This window comes from Mustelus asterias, chromosome 14 (assembly GCF_964213995.1).
Source record: "Mustelus asterias chromosome 14, sMusAst1.hap1.1, whole genome shotgun sequence".
Taxonomy (NCBI): domain Eukaryota; kingdom Metazoa; phylum Chordata; class Chondrichthyes; order Carcharhiniformes; family Triakidae; genus Mustelus; species Mustelus asterias.
This window is the reverse complement of record NC_135814.1, coordinates 51,977,263-52,000,132: the sequence shown is the minus strand read 5'-3', so window position 1 is coordinate 52,000,132 and position 22,870 is coordinate 51,977,263. Positions and strand designations below refer to the sequence as shown.

General features: G+C 41.7%; 1 protein-coding gene across 1 annotated transcript in view; it reads left to right on the top strand.

The window, feature by feature from the left end:
* The window catches only part of LOC144503394 (uncharacterized), a 76,076-nt gene that overhangs the window by 16,306 nt on the left and 36,900 nt on the right, over positions 1-22,870 (top strand). Inside the window, exons 2-3 of the mRNA XM_078227704.1 lie at positions 3,069-3,117; positions 9,502-9,538. Coding sequence (XP_078083830.1) covers positions 3,069-3,117; positions 9,502-9,538 — 86 coding nt within the window. The remainder of the gene's footprint in view (positions 1-3,068; positions 3,118-9,501; positions 9,539-22,870) is intronic.

The following is a 22,870-nucleotide window of genomic DNA, read 5'->3' as shown; positions in this document are numbered from 1 at the left end:
CATCAATGAACATCCTTACTTCTGACCTCATGTTAGAGAGAAAGACATTGATGAAGCAGCTGAAGATGGTTGGATATAGGACACTGTCCTGAGGAACTTCTGAAGCAATGTCCCAAGGCTGAGATGATTGGCCTGAAATAATCACAATCATCTTCCTTTGTGCTAGGTATGACTCCAATGAATGGAGAGGTTTCCCCCTGATTCCCATTGATTTCAATTTTACCAGGACTCCTTGATGCCACATTTGGTGAAATTCTGCCTTGATGTCAAGGACAGTCACTTTCACTTCACCTCTCGAATTCACCTCTTTTTTCAGTATTTGGACTAAGACTATAAAAAGGTCTGAAGCCAAGTGCCCATGGTGGAACCCAAACTTAGCAATGGTAAGCAGGTTATGTTTAAGTAGGTGTCACTTGTTTGAATGTCACTAACACCTTCTAATACTTTGCAGATGATCGAGAGTAGACTGATGGGATGGTAATTGGCTGGGTTGGGTTTGTCCTGCTTTTTGTGACCAGGATGTATCTCGGCAATTTTCCACATTGTTGGGTAGATACCAATGTTGTAGCTGAACTAGCCTGCTTGGCTAGAGGTGCGACTTGTTCTGGAGCACAAGTCTCCAGTATTACAGCCGGGATATCATCAGGATCCATAGCCTTTGCTGTGCCAAGACCCTTCAACTGTTTCTTGATATCTGTGTATATAACAGTGTAAGGCTTTGAATACAAACTGAACAGTGAATGAGACCACACTTTTAATTGAACTTTTCTAAAGCCTATTAACTTCATTTTTTATTTGAACAGATATTAAGCTGAGAAAGAGATGCAGACATAATAGGAAAAAAGATGCAAGAAGAACTTTGGTGTCTGTCACTCATTATTAATGATGCAATAGTGCCCTGAAAGTAATGAGGAATGAACTCCAACACTACACCATTTCTGTCAGTGCTGTGGCCATCCTCTTCTTTTCAAGAGCCTACCACTGGGTGTCGATAGCACCTGGCTGAGCTAGGTGGTAGGCGCTTGTAATATGTGGACAGCAACTTCCCCCTACCTCATGAATCTTTTGGCAACTTGGAAAGCAGAGAATGGATTGAATCTTTCCAATATCTCAGAATTAGTTTGGGTTCATTGCGTAAGTTGCGGACAAGCAGATAGTGTAGTGGGTGCCATCTGGTTACGTTATTCACTTTTTTTTGATACTTGAAAGAGATGGCTATGATGAAACAACTGTCTTATTTTCCACCCTACATGTAATCACACTCTTTGGGATACTTAATAGCTACTGTGAAAATGTTCCATCAGTTGACCATTTTAAGGCAATACTGGGTGAAGTGTGCACCATACGTAGAATCATAAAATTCCCACAGTACAGAAGGAGGCCATTCGGCCCATCGACTCTGCACCAACCACAATCCCACCCAGGCCCTATTCCCATAACCCCACATATTTACAGAATGTGCAAACTCCACACAGATAGTGACTCGAGGTCGGAATTGAACCTGGGTCCCTGGCGCTGTGAGGCAGCAGTGCTAACCACCATGCTGCCCACTATTTTTTTCGTTAAAAGTTCAAGTTTATTTATTAGTCACAAGTCACACATTAACATTGCAATGAAGTTGCATGAAAATCCCCTAGTCACCACACTCTGATGCCTGTTCAGGTACACTGAGGGAGAATTTAGCACAGCCAATGCACATAACCAGCACATCTTTCGGAGGAAACTGGAGTTCCTGGAGGCAAACACGAGGAGAACGTGCAGTCTCCGCACAGACAGTTGCACTAGGCCGGAATTGAACCCAGGTCCCTGGCACTGTGAGGCAGCAGTTCTAGCCACTGTGCCACCGTGCGTGTGTTGTTTAGTATCAGCTGGCTGTTTAGCTGAAGAGGAGCTCAGTAGGAAAGTGTTAATCTAGTTTGTTGGCTGGCTGTGAGGAGCAAGAGAATGCTTCAAGGCTTCACAATACAATCCTGAACCACTGGTGCATTGGGTGCCACTCCTGAAAATGTATACCCTGACCCTTCTGGAATTATCTCCTGAGACACAGCTGATGGGATGCCGTGGGGCGCTTATTTTCTGGCCGAAACCCTGTTCTCAAAATGGACCAGCTCTCTGTCTCAACTGGCTGGCTGCCTTTATACCATTCAGAGGGAAAATCCACAGCACCCATTGTCCTATTGCTTAAATGTATAATTTGAAAACAATTTGTCAATGGTTTTGGCTGAGTAAAACACTAATTATTTGCTATTGAGTGGAAAATTTGGCAACTATGTGATGTAATTAATTGTTTTCTGCATGTTAAACTGATAAAATGAACCACTTTGTTTTACAAGAGTTTTTTAAAATCAAAAAGTACACTATGGCTCTTAGTTCAAGTAAATATATTTCCTGAGGTAATTTTTGTAACTGCTTATGATTGATAGCACTGTCATTCATAAGAATACAGGTTGAAAACCTTCATTTTCCACACTTTCAAGAAATGTAAAACTTACTGACTGGACCTTTTTTGTTTGGATGTTAAAAGAATTTTAATTATAACTGTCTTATATTTATTGTTCCATGGAGGTGAAGTCAGTTACACAGTTTGTTTAAGCAACTGTGATATTTATTCGTCTAATTAAAACATATTTATTTTCTGGGAAATTATCAAAAAAAGTGACTAATTGTTTGCCAATAATGTTTAGGAACGCAAACCAGCGCTGCTGGAACTGCCTTTACACAGCTACCAAACTCCACATTCAACCTCCACTTCTGTTAAATGGCCACTTTTCCCAGTGCTCCTCAATGCGGATAAACACCAACATCTCCACTTGTACTTGTTGTTTCGGCATGATCAAATCCCAAGATTGCTCCCAAATGCCACTAAATTTCATTCCATTTGTCCTGCCTTCTCAGTAGGCTAAGAATTGATGAGGTTCATATATTTTTACTTGGATAGGCATTTTTTCTTTAAAATTGAGTCAAATAACCAAATTTAAATGCTTCACCTTTGGGATTGTCAGTTTGTATTTGTGCTGTTTGTTTTAACATATTTGATGTATAATGAATACTGTTAACCTATTTAACAGAGTCCATCTCTTCGACCAGCAGGAAGAATGGAAGAACTTGTTCCACAGGGTAGGTAGTAGTTTTTTTTGTGAAATCTATTTTTTGCAAAATTATTAGCAGTGTATGAAATCTGTGGTAGGAAGTAACAAAGGAATGAGCTTTGCAAAAACTAGAAGATAAGTGTGCAGACTGTCTTTTCAGTCTGCTGCAGTCATATTGAACTTGAAACACTAATTCCCTTTCACTTCCCACTTCAAAATGTCTCATTTGTTCTACAAAAGGCTTGAGAAAATTACCTCCTCCAATAATTATTTCAAGGCAGCAGACACCTGATCTACAGGGTTAGAACCAGTAGCCTATCCACATGTCACAACATAGCTCAAGCCAGCAATTTAAAAATTAACTCAGGGCGGCATGGTGGCACACTGTTGCTTCACAGTGCCAGAGACCCAGGTTCGATTCCCAGCTTGGGTGACTGTGTGGAGTTTGCATGTTCTCCCTGTGTCTGCGTGGGTTTCCTCCCACAATCTGAAAGACATGCTGGTTAGGTGCATTGGCCATGCTAAATTCTTCCTCAGTGTACCCAAACAGATGCCAAAGTGTGGCAGCTAGGGGATTTTCACAGTAACTTCACTGCAGTGTTAATGTAAACCTACTTTGTGACACTAATAAATAAACTTTAAACTTCAGGGATTCCCAAACTGAATGTCTTAATAGTTATACAACTTGTTAAAGTCCATGATATGTCCTTCCAGAGTGCCAATCTGTTTTCCAAAATCTATCACTGTTCTGCCATACTTCATAGGCATGTAACAAATCATGTTTCTTGTAAATTTCATCCAAAAGTACTGATGGAAGGTCCAAGTCTTTAACACTATCTGATGGCAAATATAAAATACTAGATCTCTTGAAAGAAGTGATAAGTCAAGGTCATATCTTGGTTTCTCTTTGGTCGGGACCTAACTCCTGTTCACATATCTACTTCATTCTTCCAGTGGTTAGAGTTGGAACAATCAAAGTATAACCATAGCCCAATCATTTACACTTACTTGCCACTATTTTCCAAAATCACCACAAGGATTGTAGTTTTCGGTTTGAATTTGTTTTGTTCCCTTTGGCTTCCATTCTTCATCTTTAGGTAACCATTAATTGATCACAAAGTGTGGGCCAGAATTTTATGACCCCCCCCCCCCACAAAATCCCTGGGCAGGTTCTGAGGTTGTGCCGAGGGGAGGGGGGGAAGACGAGTGTGAAATGACATAGACAGGATTCCCTCTGGGATCCCACCTGCCCTGACCTGGTTGTGATTTTACACTGGGGCAGGCAGGGCCTTGGATGGGAAGTCCACCAGTGCCTTAATTCAATGCCCACTTTAATGGTCACTTAAGGGCTTTTCCCCACCCTGCGTTCATTTTTAGGTGGGTGGGCAGATGATAGATTGGGGGGGAACAATACCAAAAATGAAGAGTTTGATTTTGGGTGGGAAAGGGGTGGGGTGAGAGGAGCCTGCATCAGAAGAATCTTTCTGACTGGGGACACCCTTCCCTTAAGGCTCGGTGACATCTGGACCTCTGTCCACCCTCCACCCTCTCAATGATCGACCCTTCCCCACTTCCCCTTGTGAGCCCCTAGGCCTTCCTTACCCTATCTGCCCTGGCACCCTTGCCACTTGCCTCTTCTCTGGTTCCCTGGACTTAATTCCAGGCAGCTCCCAGCAGTTCCCCTTCCAGCCACTGCAGTGGTGCTCCTGCAAGGATTGGAGAGCTGTTGTTAAATCTGATTGGCTGGCAGCTCTCCAAGATGGGACATCCTTCCAGTGGCAGGGAGTGCTGAGCCCCCACCATCCTGAAAATTCAGGCCATAGAAATCCTGGAGGGGCTTGTTGTTTTCCATGCCTGGGAATTCTAGAACACGAGGACACAGGATGGGATTTTGTGATCCCCCACCGAGCATGTTTCGAATCTGTCGGGTGGCTAGCCCACTGCTTTCCCGCCCACCCCGAAAGCAGTCCCCATAATGTGGGTGGATAATTAAGGCATCCACTAGCCTGCCCAGCCTTGAGCCTTTTTGTGTTCAAAGGTCCTCTGTGCCTCCACTGCCATTAAATGCTGGGCAATGGCAGACAGGCGAGAGTGGGAAGGTCATTTTTCAAAGGGGGGAACAGCATTTGGGTGTTGCCCTGTGAGTATCAGGTCTACCCTTCCCCTGCCCCCCACCAGTTGTTCCTTTCCTTCTGACCACCAAAGCCCACCTTGCGTTCGCTCCACACCTGAGGCTCCCTGATCCCTCCCTAACTTACCTCTTTCTGGTGACTATGTCCTTTTCATCCTGGGGCCTGCTTGCAGTCCTAGCAGTGCTTACTTTTTGTTTTACTGCTGCTGGGACACTTAGAGCTGTCGGCCAATCAGATTGGCTGGCACTTCTCAAGGGTTTGATTTCCTCCCGCTGAGGGGTGAAAGTCCAACCCTCGGCTTGTTTACAACACCGGCAGCGTGTTATCACTCTGAGGGTGGCCTTACTTAAAGTTGGTTGGTTCGGAACCGATTTCTCCTTCCGGTCATTGCATCTTTCTCTCTTTCCCTTCCGATCACAGTCCTACAGTCTTAAAATAATACGCTGATGATTTAGAACTGAGATGCGGGGAAATTTTTTCACTTAAGAGGTTGTGAATCTTTGGGATTCTCTACCCCAGAGGAATGGTGCTGCTCCATTGTTCAATCTATTTCAGGCTGAGATGGAAACGGACAGATTTTGGGTTTCTTTCAGAAACCGAATATTGGCAATTATTATATTGGATTATGGAGCCGGCTCAGTGGTCCATGTTGTCTACTCTTGCTCCTGTTTCTATTTCTTTTGTTAACACTCTGCTTCCATATTAGAAAGCCAGTTGGTGAAGGATAGAACTGAAGATAATCTTTTACACACTTATATATTTGACAAGAGTTGCACATTATAAACATAAACCGCCAAACCCAACAATCACAATTTCAGTCTGTCTCTATAGGAATTCAAGTGAATAGCCAGTTAGTGAATATCACCCCTTATAATTAAACACAAAATAAAAAAATCCATTTAGCCAGTAAATAATTGAAGACTATTTAACCATTTTATTTCTTTTTTTTCCAAAACCAAAGACTTTAAAGGAAACTTGGCTAATCAGATTAAGGTGACAATTCTCGAGGTTATGATGCGCTCCATCCCAAAGGTGCCCAAGAAGGCATAAGCCAATCGATGAATATCATGTGTTCCCTCTCCAGGGGTACCCAGGTACAGACATAACTGTGAAAGAGAGGCAAACAGTTGAGTTGATCAGCCCCCTCTGCTTCATGCTGCTTGGAGCTGTTAATGGTCACCTTGGTCAGGCCCTGAAGCAGTGCCACAACAGTGCCTGTTCTGCTTGCTCTGCTCTGTATTTGGTGTCCAAATATGAGGAGCGTGAAATTGAATTGCTACCACAATTTGAAGAGTATCCCCCTAAGATAATGACACAGAGCTGCATGCTCACATATCCTATACAACTGTGAAACTAGGCCTGTTCCAGGCCAGAGAAATTTATAGCACGCTTTGGAGTCTGTGCACCCACTTAACCTTCTACTTCAGGGGACTGCCATGTGCAACACCCTCTGGCAAATCCCCAATGGACAAAGTGAGCATAGACAATCTCACACTGGCGACCCCTGCCTCCTCTGGATGGCAAGATGGAATCATAGAAACCATAGAAACCTTACAGTGCAGAAGGAGGCCATTCGGCCCATCGAGTCTGCACCGACCACTATCCCACCCAGGCCCTATCCCCACATATTTTACCTGCTAATCCCTCGAACCTACACATCCCAGGACTCTAAGGGGCAATTTTTTAACCTGGCCAATCAACCTAACCCGCACATCTTTGGACTGTGGGAGGAAACCGGAGCACCCGGAGGAAACCCACGCAGACACGAGGAGAATGTGCAAACTCCACACAGACAGTGACCCGAGCCGGGAATCGAACCCAGGACCCTGGAGCTGTGAAGCAGCAGTGCTAACCACTGTGCTACCGTGCCGCCAGAGAGTAAATGAGGATGGGCAAGTGAAGAATATGCAAGTGCAGCCTGTGCAGGAAACCCCTCTACGTAACATGGAATGGCACGGAGAGGATTTCTGAGAGATGGCTCTGGTTTGTTTTGGATTAATTCTTAATTCAAAATTGCTGGGTTGAATGTAATATCCTTTCCGAGGTGAGTTTGGAGGTGGGGGTGGCACTTAATCATACAGCAGGGTGTCAGGTGGGGACCACGTCACCTTCCTGCCTCTTCTCTGAATTAAGCCCAAGGCAGGAAGGCTCATGGACAGTCTTCCCACACCAAGTCAACTGATACACTTGAGTGGGTAATTAATGCCAATTTAAGTGCCTTATCCCACCACCACTTGTATTCAACCAGCGGTGGGCAGGGCAGTCACCAGATGGGACACCCCACTTGCAAGCTTTCAGGGATGAGGTTGGTCTCTTGTTTTAAGCCACTCAGTGCCTGATTGAGGGATCCATTGTTGGGAAGGGGGAGGGTGGGGGGGGCCTGCTGAGAGCCACCCCACTGCTCTTTCTTCTGAGCCAGCGATTTCCCTCCCCACGACTCCCATCCCATCATCACTCAGCTCTTGCCTGGGGCCCTCATTGATTCTGGGCCTCTGGTGTGTGCATTGCCAGCAGCGACTACTGCTCTCCTGGAGTCACTGAGGCTGATGACCTGCTTGCCTATGGTTGGCCTGTTGCTCATTCCTGGGGTCCTTGATCCTGGGGAAGGTCGACTGCTGCCACTTGAATGTCTGACTCACACTTAATACAATGGGCCTGCCGCAAAGGAAGCAATGTGGGGTTCTCCCACTGGTGGGTGAGACATGTTGCCTGGATTAAATTCCATTTGCTGTTGTTTCAGCTGTTGTTTCAACTGTTGTTTTTGATAGCAGTTGCCATTTAATTAGTTCCTCATAAATTTGTTTTTTATTGTTTTTATGTTTTTTGCCGTCCTCATTCTCACCTTTGCATTCCTCCATGATATTATATTACCCTATCTTTGTGTTTTTACTGACCCTCTCTAGTCTGACTGGTCTGTTGTGCAATCCTTTTCCTTTGCCTCACTTAGTGGCACAAGCACTAACTGCTTTGGCTGTACTCTCTGGAACCCCCTCCTTAAACCCTTCACTTTTCTATCTCTCTTTAAGAACCTTCTTAGAATCTTTTTTTCTTGTATATTTTTCTTCTTTCTGTGACATGCCTTGAACTTTTGTCTGTGTTAAAGGCACAACGTTGACGCAGTCACCTTTGAGCATTCTGAATTGAATGCGCTATGCTGGGATTGTTATAAATGCATTGAAGTCCCCATTAACCATTCTCTGCTTATTCCTACTGGATAGTTTCATCTGCATTGAAGCCATGAGTTCAGTTTATCCCTCATTTATATACCTTGTCTCGCATACACATATAGGATGCTTCACACACATATATGATGCTTCATACACATATAGGATGCTTCACACACATATAGGATGCTTCACACACATATAGGATGCTTCATACACATATAGGATGCTTCATACACATATAGGATGCTTCACACACATATAGGATGCTTCATACACATATAGGATGCTTCATACACATATAGGATACTTCACACACATGTAGGATGCTTCACACACATGTAGGATGCTTCACACACATGTAGGATGCTTCACACATGTAGGATGCTTCACACACATATAGGATGCTTCACACACATGTAGGATGCTTCACACACATGTAGGATGCTTCACACACATATAGGATGCTTCACACACATATAGGATGCTTCATACACATATAGGATGCTTCATACACATATAGGATACTTCACACACATGTAGGATGCTTCACACACATGTAGGATGCTTCACACACATGTAGGATGCTTCACACATGTAGGATGCTTCACACACATATAGGATGCTTCACACACATGTAGGATGCTTCACACACATATAGGATGCTTCACACACATATAGGATGCTTCATACACATGTAGGATACTTCACACACATGTAGGATACTTCACACACATGTAGGATACTTCACACACATGTAGGATGCTTCATACACATGTAGGATGCTTCATACACATGTAGGATGCTTCATACACATGTAGGATACTTCACACACATGTAGGATGCTTCATACACATATAGGATACTTCACACACATGTAGGATGCTTCATACACATATAGGATACTTCACACACGTAGGATGCTTCATACACATATAGGATGCTTCACACACATGTAGGATGCTTACCTCACAAATGTACAGCTAATTAAGTTTTTAGTGATTTATATTTCTGTTGTGCAACTATTTTAGATAAATTATTCAATTTGTTTTAGTTGAAGAAAAAAAATATTTTCAGTTTTGATTCTTGACAATACCCCTTCACGTTCTTTTGTAGATGCATTAATTGTGGAGCCTTTGCAAGTAATGGCACGGTAAGTATAGCAGTGTAACTTCCCCACGTGTACCCAAACTTGTGGAAGACCAGTTACTATTATTTTATATTGATGAAGTGAATGAAGATGCAAGTATGACTTTTCTTCTGTGAAATACAAAGCAAGGGTCTTGGCACAAGACTTCATCCAATGTGAGTGCAGATTGAAAAATCAGGCGCATAGTTCAGTGTATCCAGGTCACGATATTTGCTATTTAACAGCAAAAGGAGGCACACTGATTTCCAGATGTAATGTCTGATTTGTGCATCTCATCAAATGAGGTTCTGTATTGGGAACAGACCACACCACATTGAAATTTAAATTGACAATAAATGTTGCTTGAAAGGATTGTGAAATATGTAACTTTTTTTTATTTGGTTCAAAATTTTATTTTAACATTAGAAATTTCTATTTCTAACTGAGGAAAATGGTGGATTTTTTCCCCCAAAAAATACCTTGATTCAGTTGATTCACCAAGAGTCTGTGATGCTAAAAGTTAATAAGGCTTTACCTATTATAAAATGTTGGTATAAGATTTTCCATTCTGGCATTTTGAGAATGATTACTATTGAATAAAAAAAGAGAATTCATATCATGCTCTTCTTCACTACTGGACATCTCAAAGTGTTTTATAACCAATGAAGTACTTTTCAAGTTTGTCACTGTTGTAATATAGGAAACCCGGCAGTCAATTTGCACAGAGCAAACTCCCACAAATAGTAATGTGATAGCAATCAGATTTTTCTTGTGCCATGTTGATTGAGGGATGTATATTGGCTAGGACCTCCGGGATGGCTCCTCTACTCTTCTTCAAAATAGTGCCATAGGATTCTTTACATCCACCCATGCAGTGGATGGTGCCTCAATTTATCCCTCATCTGAAAGATGGCACCTCCAACAGTACAGCATTCCTTCAGTATTGCACTGGAGCGTCAGCCTTAGGTTACTGTATGCATAAAGTATGTGCTAAATTGTTAAATGAACTGTATGGATAGATAGATAGATGCAAAAATAAATGTTTCAGGTGGGAGAAGGTTTGTGTAACACAAACACAGACCTGTTGGGCTGAATGGCCTGTTTCTGTACTGTATATTCTATGTATAGTTAGCATATTGTGTACAATTTTGGGCACATTTTCTTTCAAAAATGCTGATGCATGGGAGATCTGATGTGTAATAGAATATGAAAGATGATTGCAGGAATTAGGATTCTTAAGTTATGGGAAAAGATTTGTGCAGTGCGACTTGATTTTATTGCAGGAAAAACAGTAAGAGAGTAAGTGATCCACTTTTTTGAAATGCTGAATGACATGGATGATGTAGAACTAGAACATTTAATTTCAACTAAAGGGCAAAGTGGATGAGTAGAGCAGAACCACATCAGAAGTTGGTTATACTATATTTGTTCAATCTTTCAAAAAGAAATTGGATAAATATCTGGTGAAGAATGAGATTGGAGCTACAGAATTAAGTCTCAAATGAGATGATAAAGTACTCCAAAAGGAAAATTGTTCCTTGTTTTGGACATAGGGAATGTTAACTGTGGAGGACAGTAAGTTAGAGCTGAATAGCAAGGGATAGATGAACATTCTGGAATTTTGTTTGATTACCAATAATTTGTGGATATTTAGATAGAACTTTCTCTCTGGGGTATAACTTGCTCAAAAATACAGACTTTACGTGTCGGGGGGAAGATTGGCCTTGATTCTTCACATACTAGTTTAAAAATAAAATACCTATGAGATACTAAAATATTCTCAATGTGAAAGGAAATTACTTGCCATTGTTATGAGAAGAAATTTCTCCGTATCTGTCCAATTGGACTTGCGCTGAGCCTAGTAATATTGAACTGAATCTTCCATTATAAATCTTATCGAGCTTGTTATTGATATTTTTTCAAACTGTTATGGATGATTTAAGGTGAGTGGCTTCTGTAATTCAGGTAGCATCTTTATCTTTTATCCTTGAATTCCATTCGTATAAATCACATTATGAATCTCATTAAATCTCATTAATAAAATAACAGAACTAGAGCATGTTTCAAGGTAGCTTCAAGGATACGCTGTGGCCAGCCAATATTCAGACTTAGCGCCCGGCCCAATCTCACTCTAAGATTTGGATCGTCTGTTGATATTGGATTGCAGGGCAATTAAGAGTTGTGACTACCTGAACTATCCCAACTTAGTAGTGGTAGTTAGAAAACTTAGTAGAAACAAGTAACCGTATAGAAGAGAAACACAGCAAGTTCCAGTGTGTGAACACAATGCACAGGACATGGGTAAGTGAGCTGAATACCAGCGCTTTGGAGAACAAGGCTGAAAGGGTAACATTACATACCTGAAAAAATTGCCTCAGTAACAGGAAATTAATTATAATTCTGTGCTCATGTGCCACATTTCTGTTGAATAGCATCCAATGTGCCCGGAGAGCAGTCAGTGATGCTGCTCAAGCCGTGTCCTATTTTTCCCTTATCCTTTAAGAAAGGTTTAGAGAGGGAAATTAGTTAACCTCACATTCCTTGTCAGGAAATTGCCAAAACCTATAATTAAGGATAAGGTGACTGAACACTGAAATTTCCATCAGAGGGAGCAAGCATAGATTTGTAAAGGGTAAGTAAATCCTGATGAATCTGCTTAAACTTTTTAAAAAAGTGATAAAGTAATGCGCAGAGATTTTCTATATGGGCTTTCAGATGGCACTCTAGAAACTGTAAGTGAGGTTCATGGAAATGAAGGCAAATTATTGACCTAGTTAGGAAATTGGCAGAACGAAGAAAGTAAAGATAATGGGCAGGTATTCTAATTGGCAGGATGTAACGAATGGTATCCAGCAAGGATTTATGTTGGGTCTCAACTATTCACTGTATTCATTAACGACTTAGATGATGCGATAGAGATGCACATCTCCAAATATTCCAACGACACAAAGATAAGCAGCATTGTAAGCAGTCTAGGTAGAAATTATAAATAGACATTTTTGATTAAGTGAATGGGCAAAACTGTGGCAAATGGATTTCGATGTGGGCAAAAGTGAGGTTATGCACTTTGGTCCCAAAAAGATAGAGTGGGTATTTTCTGAACGGTAAAAAGCCAGAAACCATAGAGGTCCAAAGAGATTTGGGGGTCCAGGATACAGATCATTAAAATGTCATGAACAGGTACAAAAATATAATCAAAAATGCTAGTGGAATTCTGGCCTTTATATTTGGACATATAAAATACAAGAAGGTAGAAGTCATCCGTGAGTTGTACAAAGCCCTGGTGACATCATACCTTACGTTTTGTGAGCAGTTCTGGGTACCACACCTTAGGAAGGATTTATTGGGCTGGAAAGGAGTGCAATGTTTTCTTTGTAGATAATCTTAAATTTTCCATGTAAATTCATTAAGTATGAAAAGCATTTACAAATCTATTCATGTGTATAATAATTCCACTTCAAAGAATTGTGTTGGCATTTACTGCACATGTCCTGGTTTTATAAGATGCCAAACTTCCGCCGGGTAGAAGATACAAAAGTCTGAGAACACGTACCAACCAACTCAAGAACAGCTTCTTCCCTGCTGCTGTCGGACTTTTGAATGGACCGACCTTATATTAAGTTGATCTTTCTCTACACCCTAGCTATAACTGTAACACTACATTCTGCACCCTCTCCTTTCCTCTATGTACGGTATGCTTTCTGGATAGCATGCAAAAAACAATACTTTTCACTGTAAACGAATACATGTGACAATAAATCAAATCAACATGGCTTACCTTTCAATCATTTTACATAATCCAGTTCAAATTGCATGAAAGGATCCACAAGCTCCTGAGTCAGAAGGTTCCAGTTTCAATTCCCACACTAGGACATGAGCATAAAAATCAAGGCTGAACTTCAGTACACCACTGAATGAATGCTACACTGTTGAAGCAGCTGTCTTTCAGCTGAGATGCTATATTGAAGCCATATTTGCCCTATTGGAGAGATGAAAAAGATCCCATGGCACTATTTTGAAGGAGAGAAAGGGAATTCACCTCAGGATTCAGTGTCATCCCAATATTTATCAATCAAGAACAGATTGACTGGTTTTTATGACATTACTCTGTGAATTTGTTGTGTGCAAATTAGCTGCCACATTTGCTACACTACATCAGTGGCAAAAGTACTTCATTGGCTGTAAATACTATTGCCACCAAAGCGCATAACACTGCTACATCGACTCTAGCAAGGACCTCCAGAGCACCTGGAGGGAGATTGAGGTCCTCCATCCTGTTCTGTAGCCACTGCAAAAGCTCACTAATGGCAATGGTGATGGAGTGCAGGTCTGCAAACATCTCCAGTAGAAATTGGACATTCTGCTGGACCAGGTTCTCGAAGGTGTCCACCACCCTCTCCATGGAGATCTTGGTGCACTCACATGTTGGCAGTATTTCAGTAGCCAGCAGGTGAACGGACTCCTCTGCTTCACGTGCCAATCTGTTGAGGGCCTCTTTCACTTACGCCTGATGATTCTAACCCCCCCACCCCCGCCATCTCTCGCTTCATCTCTGGTAGCTTGTCTGGCAGTGCTTCCAAAAGCTCATCATCTGACTCAGACTTAGATAAAACATCTTCTCCAGCAGTCCTCCAAATGCTGGTGTCCCTGGCTGTCCCTGCCTCCTTCTGCTGCAGGCACATGTCAGTGAGGTGACCACTAGAGTGTGAAACTCTGCCTGAATTAGATCTAATACACACAAGGTATGTGTCTTTGGACTGGTGCATGGTGTAGATGACTGAAATGATGGCTCTACAGGTAAAATGTCTTTGTTGTCCTTATCCTCCTCGGTCCTCTGCGGACTAGACCTGGAGTTGGCATTGGACTTGGTTTTGGAGTCCCCTGTTCTTGCTGGTACCTGTAATCAAAAGAGGCGGGTGTGAGTAACTGCAAGGGCTGCCTCCAACCTGGCACCAAGCATGACCCTTGGGTTTCTATGTCAAAGCAGTAAGTATGCTCCTTACTGGATGGAGGCTGGACACCAACCTCGCCGTCTGTACCTGAAATGGTCCTGAATCTCCCCAGTCAGTTTGGCAGACCACTCTTCGAATGGCGTGAGGTGCTGGAGAGCAGCCATTCTCTTCCCCCCCACCCCCCTCCCCTCTCTCTCTCTTCTGCTCCTTGTGTGTTAATTTGTCCTGTGGAAGGAGTGAAGATAGATTGAGAGCAATTAGGATTCAGATGGGATATGTATGATGCCATTATTCACTAACAATCCACTGGCTGTTGTGTGCCACAAGGGTTCTTTGGCAATGCACTGGGCTCATGCAGAAGAAGAATAAGGTTGACAGAGACATGGCATCAGCAGCAAATGCTGCTGCCCTCTATGCCAGTGCCCCCCACTTTCTCTTCCCCCCCTCTCCCACCAGCCCCCCCCCCCCCCCCCCCCCCCCCCCCTCCCAACCCCACACACACACGGTAGTTGGGCAGGGCCATACAGAGCGAAAAACCTAGAGTCGGCTCTACCTGGACTGTAGTGGGACTATGAGGCACCACGCATTAGGTGCACTTTTATGTATGGGCAGCATTGATAACGGCCTTGCCATTGAGGCCTGTGTTCCAGTTCCCATTCAGTGAAGTGAGTATGCGGCATAGAGAGTTTACTTACCCTGCTGGCACAGACGATGTCATTCATCCTTTTTCCTACACAGCAAGGCTGCCCTCATGTGAATGCCACTGGTATTCACCACCCTGGTGACTGCCTCCAATGCAGGGTTCAGGAGCTAAGCAGGGATCCTCCTTCCATCCCTCAGATAGAGGACATTCCTCCTCTCCTCCTCTGCATTCAGCAGTGCTGCCAATGAAGCATCACTGAATCTGGGTGCCGGTGCATGTGGGTTCGTTAGTCCATGTCCTGGTCCATAGTTGAGAATGCAATAAAGCCATGTCTGTCCTAAATAAAAGCAAATTACTGCGGATGTTGGGATTTGAGACCAAAAGAGAAAATGCTGGAAAATCTCAGCAGGTCTGGCAGCATCTGTAAGGAGAGAAAAGATCTGATGTTTTGAGTCCAGACGACCCTTTGTCAAAGCGATATCTGTTCTGCTGCCTTTTAAGTTAATGCCTGGATATGATGGTGGAGTGCACGACTTCCTGTCCTCCCAGAACAATGCTGAGGAAACTTTGAGTTCCATAAGCCCAGGATTGTGAAAATTGACTCCATTTTCCACTGGGTTCCGTGGTGAACTGCACTCACACTTCCTGCCCCCATCACAGGACTTGGGCGGTAAATCCTGCCAGGGAATCTGTAACAGTCAGCGGGAAATAGAGAGAGAGAGCTTGTGGAAGTTATTGGGAGACAAAGGATTTTCTGGCTCCAACACCAGTGGGCATCGTTGTGGGCAGGACTGGAAGATTTGGAGAACTATTAATGGGCGTACCTATACCACATGCACTGCAGCAGTTAAAGAAGACTTGCCTGGGTTTGCAAAATCTCACTAACTGTCTTAGCTGGAGACAATACACATCTCTTTAACCTGTGCTTAACTCTCTCTCCACTCACATTGTCTGTACCTTTAAGACTTGATTACCTGTAAAGACCCGCATTCCAACCATTATTTTGTAAATTGAGTTTGTGTCTTTATACGCCCTGTTTGTGACCAGAACTCCCACTCACCTGACGAAGGGGCAGCACTCCGAAAGCTAGTGGCTTGTGCTACCAAATAAACCTGTTGGACTTTAACTTGGTGTTGTGAACTTCTTACTGCAGTTAAAGAAGGCAGCTCACCACCAGGTGTCAGGCTGTTGATGGGAGCATGCAAAGCAATGTGGGTGAAGTCTTTGGCATCTTGGCCACTCGAGAAGCCTATCAACTGGGAATGTAAAGTATTTGCTTCTTGTGACAGAAATTACAGTTTGAGAGTTGTAGTTTTGCATTAAATGCTGTTTTTTCTGAATTTTGTTGCATTCCCAATTAACCAAGCAATTAAGCAAATCTTGGAGGGACCTGGAGAAGGATAAATGTAACTGTAATCTTTTTCATTAAGTTGTGAACGTAGCTAAAATGTCTATTTTGTGCAAGGTGAATAAATTAACAGTAGGATTTTTAAATGTGATTGCTGATGGATTATTTGAGGCTGCTGTTGCTCAAATTGATCCAAAGACTCATTTTAGTACAAATACAAATAAAATTAACTTTGATCATAAGATGAGTGAGTTTTACATTAAAGAACTGAATAAATACCTGTTACAATCCCAGCTGGTATTGTAATGGGACGAGAAGGTCTCAGAATGAAATCCTGGCTCAAAATACGTAACTTTAGGTTAGGTTGATTGGCTAGGTTAAAAATTGCCCCTTAGAGTCCTGAGATGTGTAGGTTAGAGGGATTAGCGGGTAAATATGTGGGGATAGGGCCTGGGTGGGATTGTGGTCGGTGCAGACTCGATGGGCCAAATGGCCTCCTTCTGCACTGTAGGGTTTCTATATTCTATTCTATATTCTATTCTATATTTACTTTTCTTTTATCAAACATCGAGGAACAAGGTCACAGGACCGCTAATTAGTTTTAACAACAAGGAAAAAACATTTTCAAACATGGAAAAATTTGATTATAATACAATACTTCTTTGCTCCCCACTTAGTTTAATTTCACACCAGTTTTAAGATTAACACCGATAACTAATTATATCTTAATCTACACTGGTCTCATTAACACACAAAGTCCATTTGATGCACACTAGATCACTGTGGTCAGGTATACACTACTCTCTGAACCCAAGTTAGTTTTTCAGAATTCCCCCAGATGACTACCACACTCCATCCCAAAAACATGCTTTAAAATCTCTCTAAATAATGCTTCCCACAGCAGTTTGCATTCTGAAATCCAGTCCAGGATTTCCAAATGACACGTTTAAATAAAGCTATCACTCCACTTTTAACAGCGAATATAGTCCAGGAATTTACACCAATCTCTTTAGGATTTCTTTGTCTTGACTGCTGTCCAAATTGTCATAATTGCTTTAACTCTTGATTCCCAGACTCTGATTAAAATGACCTCAAACATTTTGATTTTCCTAGTTAATGCGATTGTCTCTTTAACTCAGAGCACTTTGTTTACTCTTCCGTGAATTCTTCTGAACAATACCTTAGTCTCTGTTCACTTAACTTCAGTCATCTGAAATCTTCTTTCTGCCCCAGTTCCCTAGTTGTCTGGACTGTATCTTGTTTCTTAGGAAGCCCGCATCTTTGCAATTCCCTTGTCCTGTCCAGCTTCTGGCAGAATTGAGAACTATTCACTCCTCAATGATCTGTCTCCATTGGTCCTCCGGCTTCCAGTTAAAACTAAGAACAAAGGAAGACCCTCTCTCTGGGTAGTGGGCCTCCTGTTGCTAAGCAACATCCCTTCAACTGTAATTATTCTTCATAGACGTCTCTGAGCACAATAGAGAAACAGTTGGAACTTAACCAACCCCAACACATACAAACACCTTTGTCCAGCATGAATTTAACTATAATTAAACCCACCTGAAACTGTATCTTATTTCTAATGTTTACCCACACAAATATAAATCCCTTAAAACTACCATTTTGTGCCTTTTTGTCTACTGACCTGCACCAGCAACCAGACAGATAGTTCATGGAGGTTCTGCACACTGCTGCTGACCTGCAACTTAAATATCTTGCCCCTTCTACTCTAGCTCTGCATTACTGAGGAGACAGATCTATGCTGAAGTACTGCTGAGCCGACATTCAAAGACAATAATAAACTTTGACTGAGTTGTTCCTGCCTAGTGCTGGGGTACTGGGAACCCATGGAAATCTAACTTGTAGTATAGCATGACATTTTAACAAAGCACAATAAATATCTTCATGTGCAGTATGTCATCCAGTGATCTGGTATTAAGTCACTTTGATACATAAAGTGCAAACAATTTATTGAATTTAACACAGATTAATATCTGAGTCTGGAGTAACAATGCCATAAAAAAAATTCTCAATGTCCATTTGTGAGGCATGTTTGTCTAATTATCATTTAAAATTCACAGGACCTCCAAGTTTAAAGGGCATTCAGTCAATAAGATTCTGATTGAAGTGAAATGTTGCCTGATATTTGAATCCAGTACAGAATATTAGACTTGGCTGATTTATGTACCAATTGATTATACAACACAACATAAAGGTTGATTTGTTGTTATTTGGAGGAGGGTAGTTTTGTCAATGTAGCTGGGATGCACTGTGTGTTTTATAATAATGTTGATACAAATTGCAAGTATAAAAATTGTATAGAAATCATGGTATAGTTAAAAGAAGCGCAAGTGTTTTTTGTGTGCAAAGTAAAGGAATTAATGCATTGTTATCTGGCATGCAGTATTGAGCATCATCATATAGAATTGCGTTAATTTGAGCATTTTTATTGTTTGTAATGCAGTGTTGGTTTCTAATCCACCACAACATTTCTGTGATTGTTGATCTGCTCAGCTACACCATCGCATCCACTTTTGGTACCCCAGTGCCCACAAAAGCATTACTGTCTCTCACTCTGGCCATGCAAGTTGGCATGGCCTTCATCTCTCTTCCTTTAAGTTCAAGGGGTCCAGATTGAAAGGCTATGGTGGATAACTGGTTTAATCAGTCACGGCCAAATTTGGTTGGACAACATGAAGTACTACCAGGTCCTGCATTGTCTATCAAAATTATTCACTATTCCAGGATCATCTGGGAATTCAAAGATAGCTCTTGGCTTTTTGTATGATGCAAATCATCTTCCTAAACCCCTCCTCCTTGTTTCTTCTATCCTTTCCACCAGCACAAGTGTGAGGAACACATGGACTTATTTGTCACCAAGTCCAACCAGCTGCTTTTGCCACTTTGCTCCCTCAATCAGCCAAACTTCCTCTAAAGTTACCTCCTGCCCTAGTCCCAAATTGTTCTTTTCTCTAGTTACTCTTCTATCTCCTGTACTGTCCCGCTCTCCTTCAAATCTGCCAACAGCTCTCACTTCAAAAAGAATAGCTCTTCACCTTCCAACCTTGCAAACCACTAGCCCATTTCCAACCTCACTTTCCTTGAATGTGTTACTACCAAAGTCCATGTCCATCCTCCTTGGAACTCCATATTTGCATACCTTCAATCACTGTACTTTTATCAAAGTACAAATGACATTTTACATGACTGTGACAAAAGGCTGTCCCTGTCACTATCCTCCTTTACCTGTCAGTTACCTCTGGTGTCCCCGAAGGATCTATCCTTAGTACTCTTCTATTTCTCATCTACATATGCCTCACAACGTCATCTGTGAATACAATGTCAGTTTTCACATGTATACTGACATACCTTATCACCTCACTAAACCTCTCTGCTACCTCTAACTTGTCAGACAACATCAATACTGGGTGAGCAAAAATTTTACCACTTAATATTGGGAAGACTGAAGCAATTGTGTTGGATCACTGCCACAATTGCCATTCCCTAGCCACCAACACCATCTCTCTTTCTGGCAACAGTCAGACTTTTCACAGCTTTGGTATCCTAGATGATAAACATTACTGCTTTAAAAGAACAACTCACTAGTCACTCACTCACTTCTTTCCTGTTGATGTCACTTAAATATGTAGAAGTTGACTGAAATGTCATCTTATTTAGAAAAAGTATTTAAAAATATTTCCCAGTTCCTTAGATTAAGCACATGATTTTGGACTTGGGGGATATACAATTGCAATATTCATCAGCCAATCAACTCATGGCCCTCCTGTGATGTTGCAGTTTGATTTCTCCTCTTCCTTTCTTAAACGTGTGTGCCTTGGTCCATTGCTGTTCCTGACTCTCACTCCAGGTAAGCAATGGTCTCCAACCCTGGGCTTTAATTTATCTTCTCCCTGCTGTCTTTGATTCTTTCCATGTTCGCTGCTGCTCCAGGTATGCACATCAACTCAACTACCCTCATCTATCCTCTCATTTATCTCATCACAATCTCAAATTATTCATGTATCATCTGCCCTTAACAAATCCATATTGGTTTCCTTTATTAGTCCATGTTTATTTAGCATTTCACAGAGGTTTTCTCCTCACACAGGCTTCAACTGAATTTTGATTTATCTTTAGTCTGAATCAGATCAAAATTGTAAAGTTATGTATATGTTTGTAATAACGGGCCTGGTGGCTCAGATGGTTAGAGTATGGTTTTTATTAGTGCCAATAAATAGTCCAAAGATGTGCGGGTTAGGTTGATTGGCCATGCTAAAATTGCACCTTAGTGTCCTGAGATGCGTAGATTAGAAGGATTAGTGGGTAAATGTGTAGGGATATGGGAGTGGGGCCTGGGTGGGATTGTGGTTGGTGCGGACTCGATGGGCCGAATGGCCTCTTTCTGCACTGTTGGGTTTCTATGATTGCCAGGGGTCTATCTCTTCTACAATTGTGATTTCATTGATCCATGATTAGCAATCATCAGACAAGTGAGCACATTAAATGAAGAGGGAGAGAGATCAGTATTATAATGGTCAGTTGGACTCCCAAGTTTTTATGGAAATTCAACTTCACGCAATTTATTAGGAAAGCCTCAATAGCTTAATTATATTCATCTAATAACTAACTATATCTTACCTCTTGCTGGAAGTGCTTGTAAATTCCAGAATATTTGCTTTCTATCTTAATTTATTCTACAGTTCAAATCGAACCAGTAAAAGATTTGAGGGCATAACCCTCATTTTAATGATTAGTACACTGTTTTTCCGCAATTTTGTTGCATTAAATTATTGTTGTAAAGACTTTTGTGAGTCATACACAAGTAAAGACAAATTATGCAATGTTTATTATATCCTTCCTGCCTTTATCAAAGTATATTATCGAACAATATTGCAATAACATTGCTTCGTATGTTCATTTGCACAACCAGTTTACTTTTTTGGGAAAGTATCTGTCATGACTTGGAAGGATTACCCTTCATATATATCGTATATTGGTTGAACATTGGTTCTAATTTATTTTACAAACCCAAAAATGTTTCTTGACATAACAATATGTCAATTTATTTATGTTACAGGCTATTATTAGATTTTAACTTGTGGATAAATCTTGTTCACGATTGAAAAGGTCCTCTGGCCCATTTGATTTCATCCTTTGAGAATACTAAGCCTACTATTTTCATAGTATAGTATTTGGATTTTATGAATAAATGCAATGTGTCAGCCTCATCCTCGATTCCTACCATCCTGTTCAAACTGTTGATTACCATCTACTGACGCACCTCCTGATACCTGTTCTTAGCATGTGCCTCAGAATCTAGAACCCATGTTGTCTTGTTCTGCAGTCTTACATATCTGAAAGTATTGCCTAGGATTATTTTGTGATCTATTAATTATCTGAAACTTTTGCATTACTTCTGTGTTTTATTTGAATTGTGTGGGAACGGGGATAGGACCTGGGTGGGATTGTTGTCAGTGCAGGCACGAAGGGCCAAGTGGCCTCCTTCTGCACAGTAATGATTCTATGAACCTGCACCTGCATGACAAGGCCTGTTGACAGTACTGTTTCCAGGATCAGAGAGATGCCAAGTGAATTTCCGTGCAAGATTTCCCAGTTGTCTGCTACAACTTTGGTGGAAAAGCTGTGAAAACAGCGCTTATGCCATTTTCTGGGGTTCCGACAGGTCATCTGCTGCCGTTACATGAATGCGCTGGAGAACCCACTGGAAACTTAGTTTTATTGATGGTGATGTGAAAAGTCAGAATGCAACCTGCCATCACAGTTAAATGGGTTCCACTGTAGAAATACCATTATATACTTCTAAGATCTCCTCTGATATGTCTCTTTCTAGTTTATGTATACATTCTTCATATTTAATCCAAAAAAGCTAGTTCTTCTCCATGTTGCCTCCAAATGAAAAGAACTAGGTAATAGTCCAAATTTTGCTCTGAGCAGCGAAGAAGTGGCTCATTCACCTTTCATGCAGTTGCCCAAACATTTTTTTGAGGGCTTATCTATGGAAATTTCCCATTAACTAGTATCTGTTTGAACTTTGAACCTGATGCTGGGAATTGGTGCTATCTATGAGCAAGACAAGCACCAGGGAGGTTTTTCAACCAGTCAGAATGAAGAATTTTAACTGAGTCACGAGGCTGAATTTTCATTTTTGGTGGTGGCGAGCAAGAACCGGGATGGCTTCCAGGTCTCAAACTCATCCCTGGGGAAGGAGGAGTGGAGGGGGAGCAGTCACTTATTGGAGTTTTGACCAGGGTGCCCATTCTTAAACGTGGAGGTCCAATAAAAGGTATTCCAAGCTCAGCGGGGCAGTCAGCTGCAGTAAAGGGGAAGTAACATGGAAGTGCCCTCTCACCAACTTGTTTCAAAAATTTAAAGGATGGCAACAGGAAGAATAC